Here is a 25382-nt window from a genome sequence, read left to right on the forward strand (position 1 = left end):
GTTGGCAAAAGCTATCAGCATCTACTCTGCCTGGAGTGAAGCTAGAGACATTTGAAAGTAGATGATTTACCACTTAACTCCCTATTCCACCCTTTTGTTATTAATATGTTTCTTGTTTTCTATTACGTATAATTCACTGAAAACAAAAGCATGAATGGTTAGAAAGATGTGTGCCATAAGGGATAGAATGTTAAGTGTGCTGATCACTAGATTGTAAATGAGATCCATATACATACTAGTAACAATAAATCTGGCTGACTATTTAGAAACATTATCTGATCTTCCTTACATCATTTTTGTGAAGTAAAATAGAATGAAAATTTTCAAGTATCAAAAAAGGATAATTAAAGTAATATATGCTAGAGTGATATCTTAATTTTTTGAAGTGTCCATGAAATATTATGTGGCACCTTTCTGCAAGACAAGTTACAAAAGCTGATGATATTACAAATGATTCTTTTTGGTAACTTGCAAAAAAAGTCCAAGTTTTAGATCTTTAGTACAAAGATGCTGAAACTTTATAACTTTGTTTTAGTATGTTTTTAAGAGACAACCATTTATTTTGGCAATCCTGTTTTATAATTACTTTGCTTTATCTGATTTTGCATTAGGCTCAACAGCTGAGGCTGCTCGCATAATTTATCCCACAGAGGCCCAGACCATCATAATCACCAAGGGCCAAAGCCTCATTCTTGAATGTGTGGCTAGTGGGATTCCAACTCCACGTGTTACTTGGACTAAAGATGGCTCCAGCGTCTCTGGCTACAATAAAACTAGGTTCCTTCTTAGCAATCTTCTGATAGATGCAATCAGTGAGGAAGACTCAGGGACTTACAGCTGTATGGCTGACAACGGAGTCAGGAAAGCTGCAGCAAGTGTCATTCTCTACAATGTTCAAGTATTTGGTGCGAAGAGTTATAACTTCATTTCTATTTTTGTTCTATTAATGGTTGTATGAATTGTATATTTATATATTTCAGACAAAAAGGTCTTCATTTATAATGCATTAATTTGGATTTCTGTATAGAGCAGAACATTGGACATAACATTGTCTCCAAAATCTGAAATTCTGGCCTTGAATATGCAGAATTTGACTTCACTATAATTTTCAGAGCAGTTTTAATTTCTCAGTTTGTTGGCTGGATGGGATTAAAGTGGGAAGGAATTTTTTCTCTGGTACCTCTCATTCATTCTCTTGATTTTGTAATACAAAGCCATTCCTATCTCTTGAGAGGCACTAACTTGTAAAATACACAAATACTGTATGCAAATATAGGTTTAACTATGGGGGCTATTGTCTGAAATCACTTTTTATTACTGAATAATCTAATGCAGTTTAAGCAATCATGGCAGACAAATAGTGCCATAAGTCTATAAGTAAAAGTAAAACTATTTCTCTTTGTGTACAACTTTGCCAGCACCATACTTCACAGAGTTCTCTATTTCAGAGATAGCTATTCTTTCATCATTCTCCAAATGACTGGCAGTATAATTGTATCTCCTTTTCAGAACCTCCAGAGGTTAGTATGGAACTATCCCAGGAGATCATCACTTGGGGACAAAGTGCAAAGTTTACCTGCAGAGTTCGAGGGAATCCACAGCCTTCAGTTGTGTGGTTGCGCAATGCAGTTCCCCTCTTTTCCAGCCATCGAATGCAACTCTCTCGTAAGGCTCTTCGCCTTTCTAGTGTAGGGCCTGAGGATGAAGGAATATACCAGTGCATGGCAGAAAATGAAGTTGGGAGTGCACAAGCTATGATACAGTTGAGAGTTTCCCAACCAGGTAAGTCTCTAGTGAAGTTAAGGTAACAGAATAATCATCTTTGAGATCTGTCTCTCCTTGTAAGACTAAGAGAAGACATAACGGTTTTCCAATACTTGGTCTGTCATAGGGAAGATGGTGTGGTTTAGGGAAGGACAAAAGGGAAGGACAAAAGCCAGTGGGTAGAAGTTTTCCATTGGGTAGAAGTTTTCCATTGGGTAGAAGTTTTCCATTGGGTAGAAGTTTTCCAGTGGGTAGAAGTTTTCCAGAGAGAGTTCCAAACTTAAAATAGAAAGACTGTGAGAGCTGTTAGAGGGTAAAACAGCCTGTATCTTGGAATTGTGGGTGCTCCATCACTGGCATTTTTCAAACAAAAATTTGACCATTTCTGAAATCTGTGAAACCTCCAGTGTCTCTTCCAGTCCTTTGATTCTTTGTTTTTTCAGTGTTAAACTCCTTGCTGTTTCCGTTCCTGATTTTGATTAACACCAAATTAAGGGGAAATATTTTAATGCCTGCTGAAGATTCATGTGACATTAAAAATTTGTTCTTGATTATTGAGACTGATCAGATGTCCATTGTAAACAAAATGGCTGAATTTGCCAAAATGTATGTTTTGCAAGTGCTAAACATGGCCATTGTCTTCCCTCTTATATTCCAGAAATAAGTCAGATATTACTGCAGGGACCTGTTGGAGATTCAGCACAATCTGCCACCTCATCTACTAGGTTTACCAATAGTGAAAAAATGCCAAAAGGAAAAGCTGTTCTTTTGAAATCAAAACCAACAGCATCAGCAGCATCTGTCCAGTGTACCTCAAAAGAACTGGTTTCTCCAGCTGAGGCCCCGGTCATACTTAGCTCTCCTCGAACTACTAAAACTGATGGATATGAATTGTTGTGGCGACCACGGCATGATAACAAAACACCTATCCTCTACTATATTGTAAAGTATCGCAAGGTTAGTATATTCCAATTAGTTTTTTATATGACATCTGTATTAACAGCAATATCAATTTACAGTTTCCATGAAAATCTCTCTCTCTCCCCCTCTCCCCCCCTCTCTCTCTATATATATTATATATTTTAAAAAATAAATATATATTTAAAAAGACCAGAACTATCGCCAAAACTGAACACTTTAACAACAGAATAATCAGAGAAGCCATCGAGATAGAAAAACATCCACACAGCATGAATAAACGAGATGATACCTCCCGCCTACTAGCCATTTGGAAACCTGCCCTTATTGACAAACGAGTCCCTAACACAAAGAATGACACCAGACCCACACTCACTAGAGCCACACAGGATGTAACCACCACACATCCAAGCAGAAAGCAGACTCAAACCCACACTGATGATGAAGCACGACCATGGACCAGAAGCCAGACCACAGCTGCATCATTAGCCACTTTAAACCCCTCCAATCCATACATGAAGCAGACTGACACCCACCATGAAGAGGTAGCACGAACACGAACACGAAGCCAAACAACAGCAACACAGCTCACCAGCTCAAATCCCCCTGCTACTCAGACTAACCCGAGCACAACCAAGCCCCCACCTAAACAGAACACACACCCATCCAATCAGTGCACAGCCAACCCCCCATCCAATCAGAGCACAGCCAAACCCCCAACCAATCAGAACACACCTCCACCCAATCAGAACACAGCCAAGCTCCTACCCAATCAGTCCACACCCCCACTGGCAGTTAAAAGGAAGAAACAGCTGCGATCACACACATTGCTCCTAGAAGCACGAAGCCGAAAACACCAGCCTGAAGATGACGAATGAGACTTCATTGAAACGTTGCCAAAACACCTCCAATTTTACGCAGGAGAAAACCCGAATAACCAAAGACCTACATACAAACACCCGCGAAAACCTCAGAAAACAAATATATATATATACATATATACTTGTGAATATATACATATACTTGTGAATGAGATTTCACAGAACCTAGGGCTGTAGAACAACTAAGTTTACGTAGGTAAAACCTGGCTAGAAAGAATATGCACATAAAAGCCTACGAAAAAGGAAAAAAGATATATATATATATATATATATATATATATATATATATATATATATATATATATATATATATACACATACATACACACACACACACACACACACACACACACATACTACTATACTAGAAGACTATACTAGTCTCCCTTTATTTCTTTATCAGCAAATATAAATTTGGTATAAAATGGTTTGTCGTGCATGCAACTGTTTGAGAGCTCCTGGATTGGAGCTGAAAGGCAAAAGGGAAGCAGTGTGCTCCCTCCTATATTGGGGTAGACCAGGTGCTTCGACAGAAAACCTGCTTATGTAGCAGCAGCCTTTTTTTCCTTTTATGATGGACAGAAGTCTTGTCCTGTGCACTGCTGTTGAAGGTTGTGGACAGGAGGAGATTCATTGTGAGTATTAACATAAAGAAACACCATGTAGATAGTTTACAGTAATATAAATGAAGATGAAAATCAGCAGAGAAGAAACCTGAAGTGTTGGAAAGTGTCTCTCTTTTCTGAAGGTTTCCTAAGTAGCATCTCCTGTCTTCTTTCCTCAAGGCTATTCATGATTTCCATTACAAATATGCCCCAAATAGCCAGGTGAGTCTAAACAACACAAGGTTTCTGGAGCTCAATTCATAAGGAAACTGGTTAAAAGAACAAACCTTACAGCCCCTTTCCTCACTCTCCTGCCCTTGGGAAATGCTCGCCCCAGTGCTAGGATAATGTTTGTATTTAGGGAGGAAGGGGTTACAAGACAGTCAGCAGACACACAATGGGAAATACACGTAGAAAGGAATGCGCTAGTGCTGGCTGTTTGCCTAGTTCGCTCCTGCTTAGGAAGCCAAAAAAAAAAAAAAGTCTTCAGTGTGAAATTGATTAGGATCTTGTCATTGTTAGGCAACAGATGCAAGTCAGCTGGCAGGTTCTAATCAACTAATTAAGGTCCCAGAGCTGAGCATGTTAATTTCCCCTGTACACATTTTAGGGATGTGCTATGCGGAGAAGAAAAATACCTCAGGAATACATGACTTACTTAGGCAATCTCTGTACTGCGAGGAGAAAAAAATAGGTCAGGATAATAAGTGCTAACTGACTGGCAAATGTGACAGAGAGAGACACTGAAAAGGTCATAAATAGAGCAATTGGTCACAAAGTTACTTTTTCATCACTGTTGTACTGTGAATGATCACTGTCCAAGGCAGTCATTAAATGAGGACTATCTGTATTAAAATGTATATAAAAGTTCAGTTTTTAACCATGGCCTTATGTCTTGAATACAAATAACATTGACTAGCAATATTACTATTAACAATATTAATGTATATTGTATATTGTGATAACATTTGAATAATAATGTTGCTAATGTAACTATCATTAGCTTCTGCTTTTCCTGATCTATTTCTCTACTGATATTTTATTTTTTATGAAAGTGGACTTGCAAATATTGAGATTTGTCTACATTAAGTTAAGCTTCTTCAACTTTTCAGATATCAGTTTAAACTTTCCTAATAGTAATTTGAGGTTCCCCAACTTGGTGCCCTCCAGCTATGTAAAGCCCATAATTGCTTGATAGTCAAATATTGAAAAAGGTGCTATATATTCTGTTGTGCATCCTCAGAGCTGCTTGTTTGTGAGATATATGGCTATGCAATTTAATTTAATAAATATATAAATAAATCCCTCTTAGGCACACTCTTTTTATAGCCCTTTATCTGCCATAAAGCTTATTGTGCTCATCTTTTTTTTAAAACAGGTAATGAATTTTTCAGATAACTGGATAATCCAAGATGTCCCTGCCAACCAGTATCATTTGAGCCTAACAAAATTGGATCCAGGAAGTTTATATGAAGTGGAGATGGCTGCTTATAATTGTGCTGGAGAGGGCCAGACAGCCATGGTGACCTTCAGAACTGGTAACGAATAATTGTATTTTAGAATGCAGTTGTTATAAAGTGATTGATTTGTCCTGATATTAAGGAGATCTTTTCCAGGCTGATGTTCTCTTGATGTGATGGACTCAGCAATCATGTTGGTTGGGACTTCATATTGGAAAAAGCTATGTTGAATTGCTTTTAATATTAAGTTATCTATGCTTTCTTTCTATAAATACTTGTTTTTCCAGCTATCAGTTTTGATAGGTATTTAATGATGTGTTTTAGAGTATACATGTTATGACACCAAATTCTGGGTGGCTACAATCCCTAACATGATCTTACTTCTTCTAATGTCATGCCCATTTCATATGCAAAGTCTCTGTCTAGAAAGAAATTAATCCATACAGTCATATATTTAAGAAAACTTAAAATGGAAAAGTTAACTGTGAAAACATTTTCTCACAAAGAAAGCATTTAGTTTGCCATATTCACATTAACTAAAGCGATGTAATTCCTTGGAATGCAAATTCCCACAGAGTGGTGAAGTTTATGTAACATCAGTAGCCACTTAATATAATTCTCCTTGGTTAATTATTTTTGTCTTGCTTAGGACGACGACCAAAACCAGATATTGTTGCCAGTAAAGAACAGCAGTTCCCGAAGGATGATCCAGGCATTGGCTCTCGAAATAGCAATCAGTCAGATAATAATCGCCTATCCCGTGAGTCATCTCAGAATCGTAGTAACAATATTTTTGGAATCTAGAAGCCAGTTTATTTGAAGAAAAGAATCGGAAAAGTCCAGACAGCAATATTGAAGAAAAGTCAGAAACAAGACTATACAAATAACAAAAGAGAATATTTATTCTTTCACTTGTCTCCAGTCCTTATTAGGTCATATCTCTCTCCAGAGACAGTGTTTTTTTTGGCATGAAGTATTTCACGTATTATTAGGGAACAACATTTATATATTTTTTAAAAAAATGTTTTTAACTAAAAGGATATCAGCAAATAAAATAAACAATTGGGATTTCTAGCTGTTCTGTGATATACAGATCTGTTTACAGGGGCTGGTTGAGCATTTGATGAATCTAGGGCAGATATTGGCTATAAGTGGAAACTTTAAAAACTAATTCTTATTTATACCTTACACATTCCTGACTCTAACCATCTCTTGTTACTAATATACTATATTTTTTCCAAAGGAAGAGAACTCTACATTTAAGACAACATTGCCCCCAAAAAATAAACAGAAAAAATACATAAAAATTTGGGGGTAGAAATCCTATGCAGTGTCCGGTTTCCCCTCTTGTCAATCAAAGCTTATAAATTCCAACTAAAACTGAACCTTGTGATTCTCTTACTGTTCCCCAAATAAAGATCTGTGTTTGTATCTTTCGAAGAAGGCATATTTGATTATCTAAGTCCTTGATAGGCATCACGCTTCAAAGGAGAGCAAAGTCAAAAAGAGAGATTTATTAATAACTATTGGTTAAAGATAATCAGTTGCATCTCATGTATAAAATTATTAGATTCCCCTATGTATGCCAACCATTCTCTTATCTCTCAGAGAAACATATTCCCTTCCCTCTTTCCAACACTAACTTCAAAAACCAACACCGTTACTAAAAGCCAGGATAGAGTGTAGATAAGAGAAACTGAAAGCAAAAGAAGAAAGGAAAAACAATCCAGGGTGGAGATCAGTTGAAGGATCATCCACCAAAAATGGACAGGGATTCCCCCAAAATTGAGAAATGCTATTTTTACAACCTACTGTGTAAAAAAAGTTAGAATTCACCAGCCAAATGTCCCTTCCCAAGCAATGGCTAATTTAAAGGACGTTTGCAGCTCCTCTGCATTTGTTAGATTTGCTCCTCTTCCTCTTCAACAGTTTCTTGTTTATTTTTCAGTCAATATAAAATGTTCTAGCCCCTCAGACTGGGTTTGATTTAGGCAACAAGCACTTCTTGAGTAGGTAAAGAACACATGAACTCTACCAAACTAACCTTATGAACTTCATGAACTTTACCAAACTAAAAAAGGAGAATATTTGCAGCTCAGGGTTGAAAATGAGGTACTCTTGGTACTCTCTGAGCTTGTTTGTTTTCTTGCAGAAGTTTCATTACCAAACTAGGTAACATCATAGGTGCATTAATGATTTGGGTAATGAAAGAAAACAACGAAACTCAGAGAGCACCAAGGCCCCTCACTTTACCAAACTGGCTAAATTCCTTCCTTTATTCACTTATTGGAGTACAACCCTCTTCTTTTTATGGGTAGTGATAGAAAGAAACAATGGTTTTTTTAAAAAAACTAAAATAAAATAACCACTCAGTGAAACAGTTATTAGATTTTCTGATTTTTATGAGGAAATTATTGATTTTCCATTCACAAATGCTGAATTTGACATTTTAAACACGAAGCAAACCACAGTGATTTCAGCTTTACTCTTCCAATCTGAACCTGAGATTAATTTCATGCCTGTTATACTTTCTTATTCTTTACAGCTCCTGAGGCTCCAGATCGTCCCACTATCTCAGTAGCGTCTGAGACATCTGCCTATGTGACTTGGATCCCACGCGGGAATGGTGGGTTTCCTATTCAGGCATTCAGAGTGGAGTATAAGAAACTGAAGAAACTTGGTGACTGGATGTTAGCCAGGAATGACATTCCCCCTTCACGTCTCTCTGTGGAAATTAAAGACTTAGAAAAAGGTAGATTTACCCTTCCCAATGTGCATATCTTTTTATACAGGTAATCCTTGACTTACAACAGTTCATTTAGTGACTATTCAAAGTTAAAACATCACTGAAAAACTGACTTATGACAATTTTTCACACTTACAAGCTTTACAGTATCCCCATGGTCACATGATCAGAATTTAGATGCTGGGCAACTGCTTCATATTTGTGACTGTTGCAGTATCCCAGGGTCATGTGATTTCCTTTTGTCACCTTCTGACAAGCAAAGTCAATGGAGAAACCAAATTCACTTAACAACTACTAACTTAACAACTGTAGTGATTCACTTAACAGCTGTGGCAAGAAAGGACGTAAAATGGGGCAAAATTCACTTAACAACTGTCTCACTTAGCAACATAAATTTTGGGCTCCATTGTGGTCATGAGGACTACCTGTACTTTCTATAGTGGCTTTATATGTGTTTCTCCGAAAATAAGACTCTGTCTTATATTTTTTTGAACCCTGATATAAGCGCTTGGCCTTATTGTCATGCGCTCAAAAGCCCGATTGGGCTTATTATCAGGGGATGTCTTATTTTGGGGGAAACAGGTAATATGCTTGTACGTAGATATTTTATTATCCATACCAAGGAGAAAGAAAATACAGCTAGTCCTTGACTTATGACTACAATTGAGTCCAAAGTTTATGTTACTAAGCAAGAAAGTTCTGCCCCTTGTTTATGACCTTTCTAGCCATATTTGTTAAGTGAGACACTTTGTTAAGTATTGACTGCTTGTCAGAAGGTCGAAAAAGGTGATCACATGACTCCAGGATACTGCAACAATCATAAATACATGCTAGTTGCCAAGCATCCCAATGTTGATCTTGTGACCATGGGGATGCTGCAATGGTCATACGTGTAAAAACGGTCATGAGTCACTCTTTTCAGAACCTCTGTAACTTCAAACAGTCACTAAACAAATAGTTGTATGTCAAAGATATTTCTGCAATAGTTTTATTTTGCCTGAAGGCTGCTCTTGAATAGCTTCCTTAAACTTTGCCAATCTGCCCTTTTCTTAGTACTAGGGTTTTTCAGAGCAGGAGAAGGTTTAAATCAGGGGTGAAATGCTCCCGGTTCGGACTGGATCACCCGATCCGGTAGCGATGGAGGCAGGTGGTTCGGAAAACCAGTAGCAAAAATCCCTGCGCCCCCCCCCCCCCCATGCCCAGCTGAGCTGTGCGATCATCAGAGGCTTTTTTTCTTTTAAATGCCTCTGATGATCCAAGCTCTGACGATCCAAGTAAGTTTTTTTAAAAAGACTCTGACGATCAAGCAACTCAGCTGGGATTGTCAGAGCCTTTTGAAAGCATTTTTTTTACAACCTCTTCGCTGAAGAGGTTGTAGAAAAAATGGTTTTAAAAGTAAAAAAAAAAAATTGGCCACGCCCACCCAGTCAAATTACCCCCACCACTACCAAGCCACGCCCACAGAACCAGTAGTAACAAATTTTAGATTTCACCACTGGTTTAAATCCCTTAATTAAGTGAGATGACACTAACTCCCGCCCCACATCCTTTGAATACTGTTATCAGTCATATGTGATTGTACCTTCCAGCTTTTTCCTCCATTAGTCACATGGTGTTAACAACCCTGTTACTAACTTAACAACTGTAGTGATTCACTTAAAAACTGTCTCACTTAGCAACATAAATTTTGAGCTCCTTTGTGGTCAAATTGAAGTTCTCTATCTGCTGCAAACCCACGGGTAAAGAAGTGGGGAAAAGTTGGCACCTAGTGATTCATGCGTGAGGGGTACTTGATGTTCTCTGAACTTGCTTGTTTTTTTGCAGGCGTTTCATTACCCAGCTAGGTAACATCATCAGTGCCAGATGATGTTACTAGCAAGCTTAGAGAGCACCAAGGACCCCTCATTTCAACCCTGAGCTACAAATATTCTCCTTTACTGATTCATATGTATTGCTAATGTGAAAGATGGGTTATTTCTCTCTATGGAAGGATGTATATCCCCATTTGGAACAATCAGCATTTTGTTTCTTCCCCTAAAAGCAAACATAGTTCCCACGTGTTTTTCCTCCCTATTGCTAAATATTTATTTTTTATTCATTTATCATTTCCATCTGCCATTTTCCTCACATAGGGGCTCTAGGTGGTGTACAATAAAATATTAAAAGCATAAAAACAGTATATAAGATTTTTAAAAGGCAAAACAATGTTAAAATTAATTAAAAGGTGGGGGAGGGCTTCAGGTCGCAAATCAGTCCCAGGACTGCAGGCTTCTCTGTGCTCCCCAAGCAAGGCTGCAGAATCATGTTAACCTGGCTAGGTGGCTCAGTGGCTAATACACTGACCTTGTCGATCAGAAAGGTTGCCGGTTTGAATCCCTAGTACAGGTCTCCTGTGTGAGCAGTGGGTTGGACTAGATGACCTCCAGGGTCCCTTCTAACTCTGTTACTGTTAAATGTTTTTATTCCCTTCCCGAAGGCCAAGAGCCTCGGTGGTGCAGCGGACTAAAGTGCTGTTAAGTGCTAGCACTTAGCTGCCAGCTGCCTGCAATTAGTGCAAGTTCGAATCTCACCAGGCTCAAAGTTGACTCAGCCTTCCATCCTTTCGAGGTAGGTAAATTGAGGACCCGGATTGTGGGGGCAATAAGCCAACTTTGTATAGAACAATACCACTTAGGGGGCCCCGAAAGCCCTAATAAGCAGGTATATACAAAAAAGTATGCAGGCTATTGCTATAATGCATTGTAAGCCGCCCTGAGTCTAGGGAGAAGGGCGGCATATAAATTGGACTAATAAATAAATAAATAAATAAATAAATAAATAAATAAATAAATAAATAAATAAATAAATAAATAAATAAATAAATAAATAAATAAGAAAGAAATATCTATTCTTCAGTCTGCTTTTGAGGTAAAAAAAATAAAATAGTCATTAAGTACCTTCGAAACTTCACTGGCATGTAAGATATGGTCTTTTCATTTTATTTTTTATATGGTCTTTTCATTCAATAGAAGATATTAACTGTTATTATCTGACTATTAGGACAGACTTCATTGCCAAAAGGAAAAAAATGAAAATAATTTTTTTTGCTATGTTGTTTATGTCAGTGAATTAAGGAAATGCCAATAGAATATAATGCCCAGTTTTAAGGAAGAAATTAAGAAACGTATTACAATGGTCAGATGTCATTTCTCTTGCTAACCATTTTTCTCAATTGCTTTTTGTCCAATCCTTTAGGCACATCTTACAAATTCCGGGTGCGAGCATTGAACATACTGGGGGAGAGTGAACCTAGTGCTGCATCTAAACCATATGTAGTATCAGGTTACAGCAATCGTGCATATGAGCGTCCTGTTACAGGTCCATATATCACTTTCACTGATGCCATTAATGAGACAACCATCATGCTAAAGTGGATGGTAAGTGTGAGACAGAAAACGTATAACTGGCGTGCAAAGATGGGGCTATTTTTTTAAACTGCAGTAGACTCTGTCTAATTAAAATTGTACAATATTTCTCAGAAGACGGTCCCTATGATGTTAGATTTATTGCTAATGCAAATCATGCATTGAATAATGCAAATTTAACACCTTAAATTTCTCTATTGCCGTATATAACATGGCAATGTTTAGTGTTTTTAGACATATGGGAGCTTGATTAGCTTTCATGCTAATTGGCATGGAAAATATAAATTTAAACGAATTGAATATGAAAATAAGTTAAATCTGAAAATATAAAGACAAATAATCTTCTGTACTAACAATGATCCTTCAGCCTTTCACACCTATTAGTTGATTGTCTTTTATCAGAACTTTGTGCAAGTTTGCTGGTAAGTCAATTAATAAGTGTGAAATTTGCACTTACATATGAGGGAGTCTTACCTCAAGATTTGGCTTATGGATGCCAATTAGATCCACAACAAAACCTCCACTTTCTTTCAAGATCCATCTTGACAGCTATTCTGCATCCACCATTTAATCAGGAAGTTCTAGAAAAGCAAGAAAATATTTCTTCCTCCTTCCCCTGAATAAACAGTTTCCTTGTAGTTATTCTATTACAAGAGTAGTTTTGAGAACTACCTCTGGTTTGGTTTGGTTTATTTCATTTTTTATTTTGCTGTTGTTGTTGTTTTTTTACAGTATATCCCAGCCAGCAATAACAATACACCAATTCATGGATTTTACATTTATTATCGACCAACTGATAGTGATAATGACAGTGATTACAAGAAAGATGTGGTAGAAGGTAAGAAATGATTATTGGATTCAATTTCAATGAGTACTTCTACAAGATGCCTTTATTTACTCATTTGCTAAGGAGCAGAGCTGTTTATATAATAAAATACAAAGTGGTATAAACAAAGGCAGCTGATATTAAGAAAACAACTTTCACATCAGTGTTAAAGACAATATATGACAATTTGTAGATGTGTAACAATGTGTGGTGGAAATGGTGGAAGCAAGGATATTTACAGGGATAGAAAGTATACAGTGGTGTAGTGAATAACATTGATGTAAATTACTGTTATTTAGTTTCTTTTCGTATCTCAAGCTTTATTTCTTTGTCTTAGATTTAGGAGTAATTTATTATTCCTTTCTTGCAATCTGAGTAAAATTGCTTAGCCTGAAAGAGAATAGTGTGCTGGGTATGTATTTTCAAACAAGGGAGAAAAAAAGTTTCATGGTTTTCATTGATTACCGTAGAGTACAATGTTCATATTAGCCTTGATATCATAAATATCCATTTACTGTAAAGATTTAGGGTGGAATGAGGAGGAGACAAGAAAGTAACCATTGTGTATTGTTTTTGTTCAGGTGATCGATACTGGCATTCTATCAGCCACCTACAGCCAGAGACTTCATATGACATTAAAATGCAGTGTTTCAATGAAGGTGGAGAGAGTGAATTTAGTAATGTGATGATGTGTGAAACTAAAGGTAATTAGTGCTAAAGCATCTCCAGAGAATCTGTAATCACTAATTAATCTGCAATAATTTTTGAACAGAAAAGTCTCAAAATACACTGTGTTGCTGAGAAAACAGTATAAAACCAACAAAGACAAAAGTTCAATTACAGATGCATTATGTACACAATTTGAGGTTCGGGAATAAGTCCCTACTGGTATTAGATGACAGAAAAAAATTACAAGCAAGGCAGGAAATATCTAGACATTTCAGTTTAGTTGATGGGAAAAAATGACAGTATAAAACCCAAAAATGACATTTTAAAATATTTACATATTAAAGATCAAAAAGATGGATTAACAGAATACGTCATGTTTCAGTAACTTGAAACAAATAACAAATATGATTTTTTCCCCCCTCTGGTGGCCTCACAGAGGCTCCATTGAATACATATGGTTTGTAAGATGTTTAACCTTCCTAACCTGTCTGAAACTAGTTATCAGCAGCCATAGGATTGGCCATGCTACTTAGAGCTTTTGGGCATAGATTTCACCAATCTTTGGCAGGACACAGATTCCCACTTGTTCAGTAAACAGACTTACAGTTTAATATCATTGAAATAGAAGATAACTACTAAGTGATCAGCACTAAATATTAGCAGATTGGCCTATAGAATGAGAAGATTGAATCTGTGATGCAGATGTAAACTCTTAAGACAGTAATTTATTAAGTTTGAGATACAATTTCTTGTTGTTGATCCTAGTAATGAATAGCAGAAATGATTAAAATAGCAGACTACCAACCTCTTTGAGCATTGTGGTCTGAATACTCCAAACAAGAAAGTATTCATGATCTGGGCATACAATGAAAGGGAGCATCAAGAAGGATGATAGTGTGGACTTTACTAGATGTTAGGTGTCAGAGTGAGAAAAGGAGACAGGAATTTCCAGAGATACACGTGCAAATCTTCTTGATTTACTGTGTTATTAATATACACAGTGGCTTTAGTTTAGCAAACTATCCATATATGGTGTTCTATGGAATGGAATTCCAAATGGAATTCTGTACAATTTCTTATCTGTTTCTCTCTCTCCCGTCCTCCTTCCCTCATGCAGTTTCTTTCTGTGCTATCACAGCAAGCTTTGCTTCTGTTTTAGGAAGAAAAGGAAAAAATAACTTTTCTGGGCTTTTGAGATTCCATTACCTTTTTCGAGCTGTCTTTGCTGACCTCAGGTCTTTCCTTCAAAACTTACAGTTCTTCCACCAGCCAGTTCTCTCATGATAACACTAGGAATACCCAACAACCTTTCTCCCCATTATTTAAGACTTTCTTTTGTATGATTAAGACAGATGTTTTGATTAGGTACAAAGCTTCCTGGTGTTTGCATATCACTGAACCTGATTTTGGTCCACAGGAAAAAAATATTTAATTTTGAGACCATGGCATCATCCAGAACCCATCAGGGCAACTCATGCTTTCTCACTTGGAAAGAAATTCACATGATAATAATATAGCATTATAGGAAGTTGAAGTTGACTATATCTCCCATCATTCCAATCATCAGTATTTGTGCTAGGAGGAAATGAACATTTTGTCATTAAAATATAAATAATAAATTACATGACTAGAAAAAGAACGATTAAAAAAAAGTTTGGGCAGAAAGAAATTGAAGAATGGAGAAATGTTTATGTAACATGAGACTATAACAGTGTTTTTTTTCCCCCCTGAAGCTCGGAAATCATCCGGATTGCCTGGTCGTCGTCCACCATCTACAGTATCTACGATTCAGCACCCACCATTCAATAGTGGCCATACTGTCTTAGGAGCAGGAGCCATGGTGGCCCGATCCAGTGACCTGTCATATTTGATTGTAGGTGTGGTGTTGTGCTCCATCGTCCTCATTATTGTGGTTTTTATTCCATTTTGCCTTTGGAGAGCTTGGTCTAAGCAAAGTAAGTACCTTGAAGAGCCAAACTGTATAAATTTTTCCAGAGATTTTTTTTTCCTGCATGTACAGAATGTACATCTTTGATTTGAAATTTATAGTCTCTTAACATGAAAAGGTAGTTGGTTGAAATATTTTAACCTATATACAACCCCCAAATTTGATTACCTGCAGCTTATGTTAATAATAATTCAAAATACCCTGACACCAAGGTGCCCTCCATTAATTTGCAAAAAGGGGGGGATCATAGTATTTTTCACAGCTGCCAAGCAATATTAGTGGTTAGAATGCAGTATTGCAGGCTAATTCTGCTGACTGCCGACTGTCAGCAGTTCAGTAGTTCGAGTCTCACTGGCTCAAGGTTGACTCAGCTTCCATCCTTCCGAGGTCGGTAGAATGAGGACCCAAATTGTTGGGGGAAATATACTGACTCTGTAAACCGCTTAGAGAAAACTGTAAAGCACTGTGAAGTGCTATTGCTGGTGCTATCTGCATAAATTGCATAGATAGCTAGATGATATATAGATAATGGATGAGATAGATTAGGTAGGTAGGTAGATGGATTATAGATGATATAAATAATCAAAGTCTGACACAGAATTCTTGTATGGCAATATAGGTAGTCTTCACTTAACTACAGTTGGGATTGGGAACTCCATCCCTAAATAATACAGTTGTTAAGTGAAGCATCGCATAACCATGACTTGCAATTTTATTGCTGGCTTCTCTACTGACTCTGCTTGTCAGAAGCCAGCTATGCACAACTGGTGTAAACAGCCACCAGTTGCAATGCATCCAAATCTTGATTATGTAACCACAGAGACATTACACTAATTGTAAGTGGAAGGACCCCTCAAAAAGTTTCAGCATCTTCCTAGTTTTGAAGATTGCTAAACAGAGCAATTAAGCAAGGATTATCTATAAAATTGCTTGAAGATATAATCTAATAAATAAGGTAAAATGGGGTATGAGCAGGAAGGTAAGATTTAGCTGTTGGAACTTCTTTGTATTCTCTGCAACATAGTCCCAGAATTTTCAATTTTATACTCTAAGAGTTAGAGGACATGCTGTGAGGAGGAAAGGGGGAAATCTAATTGTGGGTACAAACACAAAAATATAGGCCCAGTTCAAATCTTTTGCTTACAGTTGTGCTAGTTGATCTGTATTCCCAATCTAATCTGTATATTTCTTTGTTTCAGAGCAGGCTATAGATTTGGGCTTTCCAGGAGCAGGACTGCTAGTACCATCTTGCCAGTATACCATGGTGCCTTTGCGAGGTGTTTCTACTCCTCAAGTTAATGGGCTACATTATGCAAATGGTGGAAATGGCCATTTTCCTTCTGCTACAGTTGGATATTCCTATGCGAAGTCATATGATTGCAACTCAGATGAAGCTCAACAGGTAAATTGTTCATCCATCTTTGGAAACTGTTAGGTAACCTACTTCTCATGCCTCTCATAAAATTTTGGCTAGTATTGAATGTTGGATATTTATACAATTTACCTTAGAAGTCGAAGGAAAATGTTTGCCAGAAATATGAGTTTCCTACTTAAATTAAAGGAGGATTCAATGGTAATAAGCAAATAAGTTTTGTACTTAAAAATACTGAATAGTTGATTAAAGTAGAATCTTTGAGTTTATAGCTAGAGAAACAAGCCCCAAATTAACTCTGTATATAAATAATAGAATATCTATTTTATTTGCATTCTAAAAGACACCAACATAAAGTTTCAGTGGGTATTTCCAGATTTACAAATCAGCTTAATTTTTGTAATGCTGAATCCAATTTTATTGCTAAATTCTTAAAATTGAGTGCCTGCTGCATCACTTGTTAACTTGGCTGATTTAACTGATTTGATATCTAATCCTTAATCTTTCTCTGGTGTTTATTTTTTTAATGTGCTTATTTTTCTTTCTGTTCTCAGCAAAATGAAACCAATGCTTTTCTGCAAGGGAGGGGACTACAAAATGGAAACAATCTACCTGAACCCCAAAGGTATGGTTTATTTCTGTGGGATATTTTCCTCTTTGGCTTGATGGAGAACATATTTGATTATGGGAATCAGTTTGGTGTGAATTGTTGGCAATTACAGGTTTTCTCCAGGATGATCTGTCCCCAGCCTAATTCTTTAGCTATTCCAATGGTACACCCATTTCTGCCTTAATTAAGTCCATCTACCTTACTGCTGGTCATCCAATTCTTTTTTCTTCCATCTTTCCCAGAATTATAGCCTTCTCTAGAAAGCTACATCTTCACATATGTCCAAAGTATGATAATTTGAGTCTGATCATTTGTACCTGAAGTGAGAACTATGGGTTGAACTTTGGTTTTTTTGGCTAATCATATTTTCAGGGAACTTCTTAAACACTAACATTCAAAATATTAATACATTTTCTATCCAGTTCTTCAACTTTTGCTTTCATGGAATATCTGCATGACGTTAGTATAGAATAGACACATCCTGGCATTTGAATATTTAGAGTATATTTACTTTAGTTATCTATAGAACATTCACTTATACTATTCAAATCATGTGTTTTACAATGCATAGAAATAATTAGCATTTTAACACATAATGAATATCTCGATATTAATTTGTAAGAATACTTTTCATTTGGAATATCAAATGTGAAAGAAAATTAAGCACTTGACAATTTCTGTCTTACTTTTACTATCTGTATACATATGAAATTCAGTAATTGGATCACTGATGTCCTCATTCTGTCTCTTATAATTAGGCTTACTAGCCCTGGATTAGAACACAGTTCTTTTCTCTGTGGTCTACCAGATGACTCCATAAATCAACTGTTACAACAACATGACAACTGCCAACACCAACACCATCATCATGAACAACTCCTTAGTCTGTGTCACTCGACACCAGAAAGAAAGATGGGAAATTCTACTATGGAAGACATGAGGAATCTTGTCTTCCATACAGGTCAGTGCCAGAGAGACCTGAGGTATTTTTTAAAATCAGAAGAAAAAGTATTGATTTGAAGAAGTAATGAAGAGCAAAATAAGGGAAGATCAGTGAACAAGATATTTCTATTCACACAGAGTTCTGTATTATGTATTTATTAAAAATTAAGCATTTGCAAAAGATAATTTATCAATAATCAGACTTGCTGATTAGGGATAGCACATTTATATTTCTTGTATTATGTCTATTGCTAGCTAAAATCTATATATTTTACCAGTAACTCAAAACGTCAAACAAAGGATTTTCCTGTTAAGTTGTATCTAAATGTTTCAATTCTTACACCATCGGTAGAGCCACCAAAAATGTGAATAGATTGGTATGGCTTTGAAATAACTGTCAACAGTGCTTGTCAGGAAGCTTTTACTAATATTCATTTAGTAAACTATAGAAATGTAGATTAGATTTCTTTATTAATCAAATACCAGTGAAAATTACTGAAATTTATCTTCTTTTACCAGCAATTCTTAACATTATCAGCTCATGTCTTCTCATGTATAATGTAACAGTATATATTCTTATCTTGTTTCCCCCAAAAAAATATGCAGGATCTCTGTTTTTTACAATTTGGTTTCCCTTCAAAATATTTTGAATAGAAGAGTCTGATAAAGAATGCAGTTTAATTCTTATTCTTTGTATTTTCAGATTCCACTTGCTGTCTTGGTCTAGTACCTGTTGAACACACAGAGGGAACAGATTTATGCCAAAAGAGAAGACATGTGTGGCCCACAAATCCAGAGGATGTTTCTTCAGGAGAAAGCTCAGAGAAATATTTGAATAGCCTGCCACTACATAATTTCTCAGATACTTGTTCCAGCATCAGATAAGGAACAAGCTGCCTTACAAAGATTATTCTAAACAGAGAAAATTTTATTTATTTTTATATTACATTTTTATTTATATATTTATGCACTTGTAAATAGATGTACATGTGCCTTCTATAATTACAGAGAGGAATTATATCATGTGAAAATTACAGCAGGGAATAAACCAAGATTAAGTCAACCATATATATTTTTGTTAGATCATGGACTTGAAAAGACAGATTACTGCTTTATGTCTTAAAAGGGCATTGGAGCTGTCTTCATTTTCCAATTGCTAGAGTTGTATTTCTAATGATGAAACTATGGGAAAATCTTTTTCTATAATTGTGTTGGAAGATTTTCACTGCAGAATGCCAAATACAAAAGTTAACCCACCATTTACCTACATTAAAAACAATATATATATTGTGTGCCAGTAATGAAAAAAACACCATGCTTCAGAAATAAAGCATTTCTCCTTTTTTATTGAACTTGTTTTTGTAAATATCTTTGCTTTTTAAATCTTGACAACTTTAAAATGATCCCTACAATTCTTTTAATTTAAAAAGTTCACTGTACTATTTCAGTCAGGAATCAACAAGAGATAGAATCATTCAATAAAAGAAAGCCACATTTTATAAGTATACCTGTATATCAATGCACTGACTACATTCTTACCAATTCCAGAGTTTTTTATTCCTCAAAAAGTTTTCAGTGGAAAGACAAGCAAATTTCTCCATATTATATTTAAATAACATCTTTTAAAATTACTGGGGGATATTCAAAGCTTTTTCCTTAGTATATTTCCGCAAAACAATTCTTCCTCTGGATTACTCTAAATTGATGCATCCAATCCAGTCAAATAATAAATTCAGAAGCCCCTTCTGCAATCCTATAGGGTTGTGTGAAGGCCAGGAGGCAACTGCTGTTACAATGCATAGCCCAGAAATGGAGAAATGAAAGACCAAACCAGAAGAACTCTCCATCCTCATTTACTGGGTGTTTTTTCTCCTCTCCTGCTTCTCCTTCAGAGCACCTGTCAAGGTCTTTGGCAACTGTCACAAATTGAGAGTAATTATTTCCAAGCAAAATTTTTGGAGTGCTCTTTAGCAAGACGTGTAGAGATGCAGTTACATGAATTCAACAACTAAGCTATTTAGAACCGATTTATTTCTAAAACATTCAGTTGGAGACGTCTTCATTTTTAAGAGTGAGGAAGTCTTTTGGGGATAACAGAAGAACACAGTTTATCTCCTGAGTTTTTAATCAAACTAGGAACCAATCATTATAGAGACCCTTATAGAGCTCAGGTTTGCTGTTGTACCAGTAGTGGGGAACAAATGGTAGTTCTATCTGACCTGAAAAGTTACAATGGGGGGTGGAGGAGGAGGAAGGGATTGGCACCCAAGGCTTTCTCTCTTAGAGAGTTCCATCTAAGAGATTTATTTTGGGGTTAGCTAGTTCTCTGATCTCTCACTATGCTAAAGTTGTTCCCTCTTTCTGCCCCACTGTCTCCCAATACTTGCTTGGCTTGCTAGATCTATAGTATCTCTATCCCTCTGTGCCATTTCGGTTTGGTAAGTTACCTGCTTTCCTTTCCAAGTATCCCCAACATCAGCTACCCTCCTCTCTCCTTCCACTCCCTTCCTTTCAAGGGACTTGAAGAAACAGGGCTCTGGCTTCTACCTTTCCTCTTTTTCTGAAAAATATTCTAGACCAACATGGAACCAGACGTGCTCAGACAGGGAAAGAAAAAGAAATACAGTCTACCAAGATGATGATGATGATGATGATGATGATGATGATGATGATGATTATTTAAAAAGGGATTGAGAAGTGAGACCCCCCCCCCAAGAGTCAACTGCTTAAAAATCAGATTACTATAAAGAATATGGTGGGACTCAGGCTCAATAGTGTGTTTAAAATTTAATTACTCCCATATGCTTTATTACATAATATAAAAGTTAAATTAAAACCTGAAAATATTTCCATATGTTAGCTATGAAAATTATAAGCAGTTCACATAGCTGAGCAGCCAGCAAGTGACACTGCCAATTTCAAAGTCTGTAACAGTTTAAGATCCTGCAGAAGGAATAGTGATGACATGAGAACCCTCTGCTGATAATTTTTTTCTCAGACAACTGCATTTTGACCGAATGCAGTTGCCTCCATTTTCCAGGTTATTGGTGGCTTAGTTTGGGTCTGGCTTAGTCCAAAGTTTCTTATGTGCAGCATGCCACTGGGTAGCAATACATTATTGTTTCATACTGTGATAAAGGCGCAGTTTTACCAGCCAACTGGGAGAACAAATTCCCATTTGCAGACTATTGCTTGTTTGACATGTACAAATATGTATGTTGGATTAGGAAATAGAACTATCTGGAGATTTTTGAGACCCTTCATATATCTATAGGAAACCCAACTGATTAGAAGAATGAGAGATACAGTCTATTTTATCAAGAATGGTTCTATATCTTTAATAACTGTCATTCAAATGGTACAGGTTTTCTCAATCACTGCATCTCCAGAGAAGTTATAATCTTAAAATTCAACTTAAACAATAGTTCAAGGCAGAGCATTTCTTCCAAAATTAAAATAAACAAGGGTAAACTCTCAAGAGCACTTTGCTGGCTATATACATGAAATGAGACTGATTTTTATTTAAAAAAAACAACAACCCAAAACTAGGATACTGTTTAATCTATAATCTCATCTCTGTGGAAAAGACTTTGAGAGGCTGGGAAGATACGACCATCCTTTCGACTCAGGAGAGTTATTTCTTCTTTCAAGACTTCAGCTTCTTGAGCTTGCAGCTGAACAAGTGCAATTAATTTTTCCTTTTCCTCAATATCTACTCTGCGAGGTCCTTGAAATTCTGCTCCCTGTAAAACAAAATCCAGAAACTTTTCTAAATCTCAATAATAATAATTCAGATTGGTTGTTGTCCAGGACAACAAAGATTGTGCTACCCTGTTTCCTCGAAAATAAGACATCCCCTGATAATAAGCCCAATCGGACTTGTGAGTGCATGTGCTAAAATAAGCCCCCTCTGAAAATAAGCCCTCCCCAAAAATATTTAAACACATGTGCAGTTGGACCCCGCCATTTTTTCTGGTTTCCTCCATGCATCCCAAAATAATAAGATGTCCCCGAAAATAAGGCCAAGCTCGCATTTCGGGGTTCAAAAAAATATAAGACAGGGTCTTATTTTCGGGAAAACACGGTAGGTGTTGAGTTCCTGAATGTCTGGTGACAAGTGGGCTATGGCACACAGGATTGTTGGCTGAGCAGCCAGTGCCAGAAGCTGCAGAACTACTGGAAGAAAAGTTGTTTAGTGGTCATAAGTATAATTATACAAAGTATACAAAGGCTAAAAACAGAAATACTAATACTGCTAATACAAATAAAGTCCAATGAGAAGGCGATATCTGAAAAAAAAAAACCTGCACAGCAGGGGTGGGTTCTAAATTTTTTTTTACTACCAGTTCTGTGGGCGTGGCTTATTTTGTAGGCATGGCTTGATGGTCATGTGACAATTCTTTAGGATTTAGCAGAGGTACTGGTCTATCAGGCTTTTAACTGGTAGACCAGTAGCCCCAGACCCCCTTGGGATCAACCTGCAGCCCTCCCCTCTCTCCTAAGGTGGTGGAGTGTGTGGGGGGGATGCTTTTCAAGAAGTCACAAGGAGGGCTGAGAGCTGGTTTCTGTCCCACAAGTAAGATTTGGTCCAGAACCAACCCCAACATGAAGGTCTTTTATTTGCTCCTTGTACTCCTTGCCTCTGCATTTTTAACAAGTAATAAATTAAATTTCTGATGACGTAAAAATAGCTCATCACTCACCTTTCTAGACAGCTATTATCATGTCTAAAAGCAAGATACTCTTCTCCATCTTTTGTCTGGAGTACCATTTAATCCAGACCCTTTTAATTCCAGAAATCCAAGTTTAAAGAATGGACTTCTGGAATTAAAGCTCCATTTTTTAGCTAAAACTTAATTCACACCTGTTAGTTTTGCTTGAGCAGTGTGAACAATTGATAGTGTGATCCTCCAAAGATCTGAAAAATATATCATTGATTTTTCTTTGGCATTTAAACTAGATAACCAATGTGAAAAAGTGCATCAAGGAAGGACTGGAAAGCCAATTCATACTGAACTGTATCGGGTTTTCTGTTGTTATTTGAATAAAATGAAAAGAAATCAAATAGTGGTACCTAGTGCGGAAAAAGAGATGAAATAATGGGTCATTCTCAACACTTGAATTCTCTACACTTAAAATATCTAGAAATTATTATGGTTAAGTGAGTTTTGCCCCATTTTATGTTTTTTCTTGCTAGAGTTCAAATCAAAGTTCAAATCAAAGATTTGATAGTTCAAATTAAAGATTTGATAGTTCAAATCAAAGATTTCTGAGACCAATGTTGAATACTTAAATTTCAGTAGTCACCAATCCCAGTCTTAAAATGAGTTTAGAATCAGTGGGAGTCACTGATAACAATGAATTAACTAGCTACTGATAATGAGTCCAGTCCTGTCTTTCTTTTCCTTCTGTCCAAGTTTTGTAAGTACTTTTTCCAGGTATATGTTTTATTGCAAGTATACAAACCATTATTATTAGGGAAAAAATGGGTCTTCCAAGCAATTTTAAAAGACACTGTCAGAATGACTCTGCTCTCAGCCCCCCTTGTGGCTCCTTGAAAAGCATCCCCCCCCACATATGTAAATGAAAAGAATAAGCTTAAAAATCCTAGCAACCCCAAACAAATATAAAGATATTAAGATAAAGAATGAATTGTTAAACTTTAAAGAATAAAAGAGAACAAATATGAATAAATAGCAATAATTAGAAACACACATACAAATATACAATGTATTTTCTTTGAACAGAATACTTGGCCGGTTCACAAATTTAAACAGTGTTTAGTCATTTCAATTAAATTTACAATTTCTATATTTCCTTTTTGCCATATTTATTCCTCATCTATTTTTTTAAAAAACCAATATTACCCTTCATCCTCATCTCTAATCTTAATCAAATTCAATTTTTCCCTTCTATTCTATATTATACCCCTTCCCATTGTCATCTATTTTTATATCCATCCTCACATTGGATAATTATGTAATATTGCAGTTGTTTAATACCAATTCAACATTTTAATATAAATCAATTAGTTATATAACTATCTTTTTTGTATATTAATATGAACATGAATAGTCCAATTATTTCCATGCAATCCAATTTCTTACAAATCAATTAATTATATTTACCAATAATAATAAACCAAATAATTTCCCCCATATATTCCTCCAAACCACAACTTAACCATTTCTGCTTTCAACACAATATACAATTAATAGCATCTCAATTATTACAATTCCCTAATTAAATAGAGCTTTTTTTCTTTTGTGTTTTAAAATCTTGAACTCTCCTCTTTTGTCCTAAATTTCCCATTGTTTGCACCTATCTTTTTTGGTGAGGAAAAAGAAAAGAAATCTGCTTCTGCCTAATTTTCCAATGTTGCAGCAAATAGCAAAGCCAACAGCCTGCTTTAGTTTTCTTTTCAGCTTGATTTGCACAAGGAGAAAAAAAATCTGCTCCAGCAATTTAGCTCTTTGCAGCAAGCAGCAGAGCCCTGCGCAAAACAGCTGAGAGCAAATCAGCTGAGAGTCGGGAGGCCAATCTAATCAATGGGCTAATTAGCTTATGCTGAAGCCGAAAGGAGTTGTTTTTTCTTGCTGTTTGCTTGCAAGGAGGTAACTGCACAGGCCAAAAGATGGGGGCCACCCTCCTTGCTACTTAGCGCCCTCCTGCCGCCCTCTTTTGCCTCTAGTGCCCCCCTGCCACCCCCCCATGCCTCTTACCGCCCCCCTAAGACATCCCACCGACCCCCAGGGAGCAGTACCGCCCACTTTGGGAACCACTGGTCTACTCATTTGTTTTCTTTTAACACTGATCAGCTGTAGGGCGGCCCTTTGAAGCCCCACAGCAAGAGTTTAAACAGTTTTTTCCCCTCTAGCCGATCAGCTGGGATTCAGGAGGCAGCAATAGATTGGGGGTGGGGCCAAATAAAAGGTAAGAATAATGCGGGGGGGGGGCAGAACCGGTTCGGTGATGTCATATTGTCACCGTTACCGGCTCGGCGGAACCGGGCGGAACCGGGAGGAACCCACCACTGCTGCACAGTTCTGGAAAGAATCACATCCAGAATTAAAAACAAAGAATAAAAGCTAGCAAATCAATATTCTTTTATGATATATGTATAATACAAAATAAATATTCATAGCAAATCAATATTCTTTTATGATATATGTATAATACAAAATAAATATTCACAGAAGTAGAATTGGAAGAATACTGAGAAAATTGGAACATTGAC

At 36.5% G+C, this 25382-nt stretch overlaps 2 protein-coding genes across 2 annotated transcripts in view; one reads left to right on the forward strand and one right to left on the reverse strand.

Annotated features, from left to right (window-relative positions):
- BOC (BOC cell adhesion associated, oncogene regulated) overlaps nucleotides 1–19124 on the forward strand; it is a 33647-nt gene extending 14523 nt beyond the window's left edge. The window contains exons 5-18 of the mRNA XM_070943809.1: nucleotides 612–905; nucleotides 1510–1782; nucleotides 2423–2721; nucleotides 5547–5706; nucleotides 6278–6388; nucleotides 8174–8380; nucleotides 11609–11790; nucleotides 12511–12616; nucleotides 13186–13308; nucleotides 15007–15228; nucleotides 16421–16623; nucleotides 17148–17218; nucleotides 17962–18164; nucleotides 18849–19124. Of these exons, the coding sequence (XP_070799910.1) occupies nucleotides 612–905; nucleotides 1510–1782; nucleotides 2423–2721; nucleotides 5547–5706; nucleotides 6278–6388; nucleotides 8174–8380; nucleotides 11609–11790; nucleotides 12511–12616; nucleotides 13186–13308; nucleotides 15007–15228; nucleotides 16421–16623; nucleotides 17148–17218; nucleotides 17962–18164; nucleotides 18849–19030 (2636 nt within the window). The 3' untranslated portion in view covers nucleotides 19031–19124. The remainder of the gene's footprint in view (nucleotides 1–611; nucleotides 906–1509; nucleotides 1783–2422; nucleotides 2722–5546; nucleotides 5707–6277; nucleotides 6389–8173; nucleotides 8381–11608; nucleotides 11791–12510; nucleotides 12617–13185; nucleotides 13309–15006; nucleotides 15229–16420; nucleotides 16624–17147; nucleotides 17219–17961; nucleotides 18165–18848) is intronic.
- A 2518-nt stretch (nucleotides 19125–21642) lies between these two features.
- CFAP44 (cilia and flagella associated protein 44) overlaps nucleotides 21643–25382 on the reverse strand; it is a 65489-nt gene continuing 61749 nt past the window's right edge. Inside the window, exon 35 of the mRNA XM_070943810.1 lies at nucleotides 21643–21888. Coding sequence (XP_070799911.1) covers nucleotides 21703–21888 — 186 coding nt within the window. The 3' untranslated portion in view covers nucleotides 21643–21702. The remainder of the gene's footprint in view (nucleotides 21889–25382) is intronic.

This window comes from Pituophis catenifer, unplaced genomic scaffold (genome assembly GCF_029215685.1).
Source record: "Pituophis catenifer annectens isolate HBS135680 unplaced genomic scaffold, rPitCat1.0.hap2 SCAF_4, whole genome shotgun sequence".
NCBI lineage: Eukaryota > Metazoa > Chordata > Lepidosauria > Squamata > Colubridae > Pituophis > Pituophis catenifer.